The 8788-nt window shown below is 32.7% G+C and overlaps 2 protein-coding genes across 2 annotated transcripts in view; both read left to right on the top strand.

The window, feature by feature from the left end:
- The window catches only part of LOC107449050 (caspase-3), a 36313-nt gene that overhangs the window by 23840 nt on the left and 3685 nt on the right, over positions 1 to 8788 (top strand). The window lies entirely within an intron of this gene.
- On the top strand, positions 1499 to 8762 carry LOC122268254 (caspase-7). The gene is made up of 3 exons (XM_043056807.2): positions 1499 to 1552; positions 3214 to 3352; positions 7475 to 8762. Exons 1-3 carry the CDS (start codon positions 1503 to 1505, stop codon positions 7688 to 7690), a joined length of 405 nt encoding a protein of 134 aa, XP_042912741.1. The 5' UTR covers positions 1499 to 1502; the 3' UTR covers positions 7691 to 8762.

Below are 8788 nucleotides of genomic sequence, written 5' to 3'. Positions count from 1 at the left end.
TCCTGTCCTAAGAAACCAGGCCTTTAGCCGCGTAGTTAAGGATGGCTCGAGGGTGAATGCCATATCCAGAGAAGAGGCAAAATTGTTAACTTTCTCTCATGGTCAATGAGGGAAGTGAGTGCAGATGCGTAGCAGCGTAGTTAAAGATGGCTCGAGGGTGAATGCCATATCCAGAGAAGAGGAATAATTGTTAAAAACTATAGTTCTGGCTTTCATGGTTAGTGAGAGACGAGCGTGCAGTTGCTTAAAAGCGTAGCTAACGATGGATTTAACCTAAGTGCTATATCTAGAAAAGAGACATAATTGTTAAAATGCCTCAAGTTATTTTTTAAAAAATCAATACCATAAAAATCCTTAATTTTTCATATTTTTAAGTTATTAGTTTTCAAATTTTTAAATTTTGAAACCTTTAAAAAATAATTTTGTCAGATTGACTTTGAGCATATGTGACCGACCCCTTAGGTGCTAATTGGTTTTTGTAAAAATTTAATATTTGCCATTCTATATGCATTTTAGAAGATGACATTTTGTTAATTTATAAATGGTTTAGCAATAATTATATTTTCAATTATCAAATATTTATTATCAGATATTTTAGCCATTACTTTTATTCATAATTATATTGTAAGAATAGTTATATTATAAGAATCCATAAAAACAAGAAATAAAATGCTTACCCGTTAAGAGAGGCTACTGATTACGTAGAGATCCAATCTCTAGTAACCCGAAAGCCAACTAAACTTTAGTTTAGGAATGAACAGTTCAGTTGCGTTCTAAAATGTAAACGAATTACATATTTCACACGAAAATGTTCATTAAAATTTAAAAAAAATCAGTAAATAAGTCTTATGACACAACCACATGACTCTAAGACTTGAGGAGCAAGGTGCTGCTAAAGTAATAAATTTTTTTGTAAAAGTACTATTATTATTATTTTTCTTATATTCTTCGTTGAACAGCTGACCCAATTTTCGGCTTACGACTACTAATGTTCAACTCCGAGGCCTTGTAATTTTGAACCAATCCAGAAGACAAAGAAACTCCGTGATCAGTACCCCCAGAGGTTTTGATTTGTCATGGAGGACTTTGCGACTCGTCAGATTTGCCGTCCATCAGTCACCATTTACTACACGCGGAGTCTTCGGCCGGCGAGGATCGAACTCACGACCTCTTGGACATGGGTCCAGTGCCCCACCAACCAGGCTATCTCGGCCAAAAGTAGTATTATTGAAAGACTTAAAGCAGTTAGAAGCGTAAATGAGTTTTTTTTCTGAATGATTAAACTATTTTTCCAATAAAGCAAACAACAAAGACCGCAACAGCAGATAAAAATAAATTGAATGCCGCATATTGTTGTAGTTGTAGTTCATTTACGTATATTATAATTTATATTATTATTATTTATAATATTATAATTTTTAATATTATTATTTATATATTTTTGCAGTATTTATTATTATGATAATCTGAAATGATATTGTTTAAATGAATTTGTAGGAAATATGCAAGGCGGAGACGAAGAAGACGTAGGTTTTGGGCGCAGAGAAAAAGAGTATCTATAAAATATTTTGTTCATATATTTCCTTAATTTAAAGTTTTTGTCGATATATAGTGATTTCAATAATCTTTTACAATTGTGATTCATGTTTATTTATTTATAGGGTATAAAGTAAAACTATTAAGATACAGACGTAATGGATATTTTTAAATTTTTTGATATTTTAATGAATGTATAATGGGAAAAGATATACATGAAAAAATAAAAATCTGTTTTATCAGGGTATTCCAGAATCACTGCAATTAAATATATATTTTCAGAATCAAAAATGAAATAAATAAAGTAAGCACAATAACAAAAAACTATACATAAGGCGGAAAATAAGAAACAAAGAAGTTATTGACATTTATGGAATTATCAATGCAAAGGGAGGGGTATATGCCAATAATTACCATTTCACTCCTATTTATTTTCCTCGAAAATCAATCAGGTATTGATAATTTTATTTCCATCAATCAGGTATTGACAATTTTATTAATCAATCAAGTATTGATAATTTTATTCCCGATTTCCTCAGTAGTGACTTTGAGATTTCGTTGGAGTTTTTTTCTCTTAAATTTTAATTTGCGATTCCTAATATATACATTTCCTTCACTTTTGACAGAAGTTCTTGTTAATAAACATTTATCAAGAATATAACTGTCTTCCCGAATAGAATATTCTATATTTACACATATTTATCTTATTCTATTTACACACCGATCTAAGTCTCCAGTAAAGTTCACGTTATCTTCAAGGAGTATAAACATAGTATCGAAAAAGGTAAGTCAGATTCAGGATATAGAATATAAAAACATGATGATATAGAATGCAGAGTATAAATATTAGGTTAAAAAGGATGTTTACACAATGCAAATGAATATAGTCAACAACACAGTCTGTAAAAATATGCAATTAATATTTTTGGATTAGATCATTATCAGCCAGTTTGTATACTTCTTAATATTCATTAAAATATATTACACCGAAGGGTAATAAAATTATACTAGTGGGCTGCGCCACCTGCTTGCTGACGCTCGCCAAACCCTGAAAATTGCTACGCAATCTTATATGGTTTGCTTCGCAAACCAAGCTCGCTTCTAACTTAGGTACATTGGAAATGCACAGAATTCTAAGAATTGAAAACAGTCATTCAAATCCATATAAAAACTTTTTTTAATATATATTAGATTATGTTAGTGAGGTTAGTGGAATAACGTTTCAGAATTCTCCCAAGTAATTAAACGAACTTGTCATAAAATCGTTCAGCTTTAGAAATAATTAGTTCGTAATATTCCCATTCGTATAATAAAATCATAGTAAAGTACCGTTCATTCGGTGATTTCTTGTTTTTCGTTACGTTGGTGATTTTAACTCACGAGTGTCTACAAAATCTTTTTTTTTTCGTTCATGCTGGTTGTCAAAAGGAAACTATAGGTGCGTATGGGAATTACTTCAAATCTTATCTGCGGAAACATACAAAAAGATATGTAAAATTGCGAAATCTCCCTAATGATTGCTGAAGCTTAATAAAATTATATCATGTTTTTTCTTGCCACCCCTCATTTAGTTTAAATATTTTAAGATTATTGAAAAATAAATAAAACTATAACTTGTTATACTCACCTTTTCAGTTAGCTAAAAAAAATATTCATAAAATAACATTTGTTTTTCAGAGAATTAAAAAGGAAATCAAAGACTGAAATTAAAGCAAAAAGTTCTAAAAGTATTTTATCAGGAGCTTATGATGATGAAGTTTATTCAATGCAGAATTCAGACAAAATAATAGGAAAATGCTTTATCTTCAATCATATGGTATGTATTTTAAAATGAAAATTATGAAATGCATTAAGCATAAGAGTATTAAATATTTTAAAATAAAAAACCTAAATCTGAATTGTTCAATTTTATTAGAAAGTCTTGTACCTATATTGTAAAAAAATTAGGTTAAAGAATAGATTCAGAATTGAATGAAACCAGTATCTCAAACTAGTTCCGCTTAAGAGTTGACACATAAATTAGTGATACAGTTAACAATGATGAGAGTTAAGCTGCGCTCTTGTCCATAAATTAAGGATAATGTACCGTGCGTCAAATAAAGGTTCTGAATCAAAACAAACGTGACTCATTCATAATGTCCATTTATTAAGCAAAAGATAAAGAACAAAAAAGATAATGTATGTATGTTTCTATTCATAAAGACTATGATCTTGCTCCCTGGAGCAATAATAAAAAAATATCTTTTACAAAAGCTAAATATTACATGTTTTGTATGATGGTTAATACATTGTATGCCTCTCACGCGATGAAATACAGTTCATACAAATCCAAAGCATGCTGAGTATCAAATTATCGACCTGGACTTGGGGAAGATTACTCCACTTAGCAAGCAATACTCTCCGAACTTCCGGTACACATGTAAGAGGAAGTTGGCTGTTTGAAACTCGTCGACCAAGCATGTCCCACACATACTATCTGATTAGAGTCAGGTGAGAATGCTGACCATTTCATAGATTTGAAATCCTCAGAATAAAGGCATTCGCTTATGATGTTTGGTGAGGACAAGCGTTGTCATCCATAAGCATAACTTCTGTGCTCATGGCACTTCTAAACAAATATACCTGTTGTTCAAGAATGATGTCTCGATAAATTTGGCTTGTGATGTTTCCGATATGAACATACCGATTTGTTCTGGAACCTAGTATAATTCGACACCAAACAATTAATCTTGCACCCCCGCGACGCTCAATGATGTTGTTTCGTGGTAACGAGTATCTGTGGCGTTCTCCACATGACGCGAATCAGACTGCACCGACGTCATTTGAGATGATTGAAGTCCGACGTAAATCATACTACCAACTAAACCTGGACTCGTCGGAAAACATCACACAAGCTAACCATGATGATGACCACATGGCATGCTCTCTACTCCAGGCTAATCGCTGACGACAGTAAGTTGCCGAGAGTAGAGCACATCTGACAGCCCTGCCAGTATTTAGACCAATATTTTATTTTCTAAGCTTCTGTACGCGGTTTGTCTTGAAACTGTGGTAGTCGTAGTTGCAGATAGCTGACGAGACAGATCGAACGCTGTGCAGTCTTGGATGTGACCCGCCTGCTTCTTTTTTGACAGTTACTTCCAAATACTAGTCTTCATACGGTGTTGTAACTCGGGGATGACCTGTACTGTAACATCTATTGACATTTCAATCATCTCGGAATCGTTGTCAAAGTCTAAAGATTGCACTTTGGACAACCACTTAAAAAATCATCGACTGTGTCATAAGTATTTGGTTATGGCACTGAGCGGCTTACAGAACGCTTGTAAGCCAATCTTACTTCTTTGTCACCATTTTTTATATACCCCACTATTACACTCTCGTCATTGTGACGTACTGTAATTTGCATATTATTCTGTAAGATTTCCGTGATAATTCTGCAGGTGAAATTTTTACTTTGGGGTTCAATTTCCTGTGATTTTAAATTATTCTTAATTTTTCGAAATGAGTGTAAGTGGCACAAAATCCAATAGTTGGTTGACAATGCATTAAATTAATTATATTCGCTGAAAAGCTAAAGCAATTAAAAATACGATTTAGGTAAAAATCTTAATTTTTATCATGTCAAGAAGCTATTGTATTTTTTAGAGTTAATAGTATATGGGCCTCCACCATTAGGTGTTAGGAGAGGGTTGAGGCTAATAGCATTAAAGAGATTTTTTCTAAATATTTAACACGTTTATTTTTATTTTTCCCCGTATCTGATATGCATTTCTCAAGATATATTCATTCAAAACAATCGATACTCCCTTTTCATTTCGCAATTACAGCACCATCTGTGAACCAAAATAAAAAAACCTGTAATGCCAAACTTTGGTACTTTTTTTGGAGAATCTGAAATTTTAATAAAAATAAGAGTTCTCATACGATATTTTGAAGTAAGTTTATATATTTCTGATGATATACATAAATCTCTCTCTCTTTATATACCTCGAGATACGAGTGCCCTAACATACGAGTTATTTGAGATACGAGCTGTCAAGCGAGCGAAGTTTTGTTTTGAGATACGAGTGACATTTGAGATACGAGGAACGGCCAGGCAAGTCCTTCTCATCCTCGACAATGCTCCTGCTCACCCACCGAACCTCGAACATGACATCCTCAAAGAGTTCAAGTTTATTAAGGTTCTCGATCTACCACGACTCCTATCCTGCAGCCCATGGATCAGCAGGTGATTTCTAATTTTAAAAAGCTGTACACTAAGCACCTGTTCCGGCGCTGCTTTGAGGTGACAGAAAACAGAAACCTCACCCTTCGAGAGTACTGGGAGGACCCCTTCAACATCGTGATATGCCTCAGAATTATTGATCAGGCCTGGCTGAGCGTTGCAACGAGGATCTTGACCTCTGCATGGAAGAAGCTGTGGCCAGAGTGAGTCTGTAGCCGAAAATTGTGCAGTGGCCTGAGTCTATAGCTTCGAAGGATTCAAACCCAAAGTGCCAGTGGAGGAGGATATTGGGCCTCTGGGAAAATCCATGGACCTGGTAATGGGTGAGAGAGACGTGAACGAGCTCATCGAGGAGTACTCTCAGGAACTGACGACAGAGGAATTACAAGAGTTACCGTCGCAGCAGCATTCGGGGGTTCTGCAAGAAATTGGTTTCGAGGAAGAGCCAGAGGTGGAGGAGGTTATCTCTACAAGTGAGATAAAAGTGTTCTTGGGAATGTGGGCAAGAATTTCACAGTTCGTGCAAGGAAACATCCCGAAAAAGTTGCATCTGGTCGTGCATCGGAACTATTTCATGACACTCGCCTAACTCATTTCTGCAGCATTCTGAGAAGGAGGAAGAAACAAACCTCCTTGGACAGTTTTTTTTTAATCCAGCTAAAAAAGCAAAGACCGGTGAAGAGAAAAGCAGTGACTAAAATTAAGCATACAGTAGCATTTAAGATGTGTGCAACTTGCATTTAAGTGATCAAAATACAAATATGTATGCACACTTTATAAAACCAGTTTTTTTTTTTTTTTTTTTTTTACTTTACATTTTCTTTTATTATGTTTTTATACAATATTTGTCATTTATAAATACATTTTTCTTATTCAAAAACACGTAACAAAAACAATTGGGGGTAGCATTTTTGGGGCTGGAACGGATTAATGGCATTTCAATTAATTTCAATGGGGAAAATTGCTTTGAGATACGAGCAAATTGACATACGAGCAAGGTTACGGAACAAATTAAACTCGTATCTCGAGGTATCACTATATATATATAACTCGCCTTTCTACAGATATTTTCTTACTTCTCTACTTTTCAATCATTTTACAGGTTTAAATAAATGAAATGTTTTGTAGAATTCCATAATTTCAATACACGTCCGTGTTTTCAATTTTCCATCAAAAGTAAACAAGTTATGAATGTCAATAAAATATTCAAGTAACTATTGTTTACTACCTTTGTTTTTGCATCAAACATTGATCGTAAGAAAAGGGTAAAATTATTTCTTGGCAAGTTTGGCGATTTCATGTGAGAATTTATTATTTGTGTATTTCTTGATAAATCTGGAAAAAAAATGAGTTAATGATTGAGATGTTAGTGAAAAGAAATTGACCGATTTTGTAAATATTTACGAACACTAATAAACATTTTATTTCATGCTTAATTCATGTTTTTAATTTTTATGCTTTAACCCTTTAGCTGTTAACTACGAAGAAAGTTTGACCTCCTAATTCAATTTGTAGGTGAGATCATTGTATTTTCAATCTTACAAACTATTTTCAGACTGTACTCAATTCTAAAACTCCAACGAGATGAAATCTTTACAATTTTGTCGATATGTTTGAGAGTTAAAGGGTTAAACTTCGTATTTATATTAATGTGTTATAGAAACAATTTAAAATATACAACTCAATTGATTATTGCACATTACTTCAAAGACATTTACTTTTGGACCTGAAGATAGACCCTATTCCGAACTGGATGCAATCGCTTTAAAAGGCTTCTTCAGGAGTCGTGGCTTTGATGTAACAGTATATCCTGATAAAAGAGCTTCGCAGATAAAAACCATACTCGAAAATGAAACCAAGAGTAAGTATTGGTACTTTGACAAATCTTTGAATAATGTTTCCTATTTTCAGCACTCACTCACTTAGTTTCACTCAAAATTATTGTGTAAAAAATTTACAAATATTGTTCTATTTTAATTTATCGTCGCCAAAGGTCTTAACCCAGTTATAGGTTTGATACAGTAAACGTTTACTTCCAATATCTTATATTATTGAATCAAACTTAGACGAAAGGTGGTGTCATAAAATTATTATTTTATAATATCTACAGCGTTGAACAGGGAATATTCAAATCCGCAACTTTTGAAGTTTGTATACAAGAAAGATTGCAAGGAAACTCTCGGGACAAACATCGGGGAAAATTTATTTATCATCAGAAGAATTTTCGGGTGAATTTATCATGCAATGTTATACATAACACAATTTACAATAAAGAAACAAAAGGGAAACAATAAGGAATATAACAATAAGGAGAGAAAAAAAAATCATTTTTTCACGGTTATACAAGACGGCTGTCTAGACATTTTAGAAATTTCTTCGTAAAATAACTTCCAAATAGGGAAGTAAATTTTCAATTTAGCGAACTTTTCTTTAAGATCCGCTTTTCCTATTTCCCAAAAATATTTCAGAACATTTTAAACTTGTTAAAGCATTTAATGGGGTAAATGCCCTTGAATTGATTTTTGAAACCACTTAATTTTTAGAGAAAACAGTAAAATCTCTTTCCCTTTTTGTTTGCATTTCAAACGAAAAACTCAAACAAAATTAACGGATTTTATCAGTAGCAATTAAACTTAAGAACGCATATGGTAATGCATGTTTAACGTTACTTTTGAAATAAATGCATATGTAATTTTATGCATAAATTTAGCTGCTTTTAGTTGAAAATGTATGTAGCATGATAGTGTAACACTGGATTATGTTTTGCTCCATTCTTGCTTTCCATGCTGATATCTTTTATGGTTAAGATTTATAAAATAAATAGTAGATACTATTTTGCAAGATAAAGGTGTATTAATTGCTATTTTAATTGTGTCTAGTGTTTATGAATTTAAAACCTGTTTTGTGTCGTTTAGGTATTTCAAAAGGTGATTTTCTATTTAACTAATTTTCTACATAACAAACTTATTATCGTGATTTAGCGACTTCATTGAATAGAGGCCCGATTGTATATATATATATATA

Source organism: Parasteatoda tepidariorum, chromosome 8, assembly GCF_043381705.1.
Source record: "Parasteatoda tepidariorum isolate YZ-2023 chromosome 8, CAS_Ptep_4.0, whole genome shotgun sequence".
Classification (NCBI taxonomy): domain Eukaryota; kingdom Metazoa; phylum Arthropoda; class Arachnida; order Araneae; family Theridiidae; genus Parasteatoda; species Parasteatoda tepidariorum.
This window is presented reverse-complemented; position numbering and strand designations above follow the sequence as displayed.

Bases quoted from the DNA above. Each gene is read 5' to 3' on its own strand.
- LOC122268254 (XM_043056807.2), top strand. From the start codon at position 1,503: ATGCAAGGCGGAGACGAAGAAGACGTAGGTTTTGGGCGCAGAGAAAAA. The intron at 1,553-3,213 runs GTATCTATAAAA...TTTGTTTTTCAG, and splicing joins TTTGGGCGCAGAGAAAAAGA to AGAATTAAAAAGGAAATCAA. The intron at 3,353-7,474 runs GTATGTATTTTA...ATTACTTCAAAG, and splicing joins GCTTTATCTTCAATCATATG to ACATTTACTTTTGGACCTGA.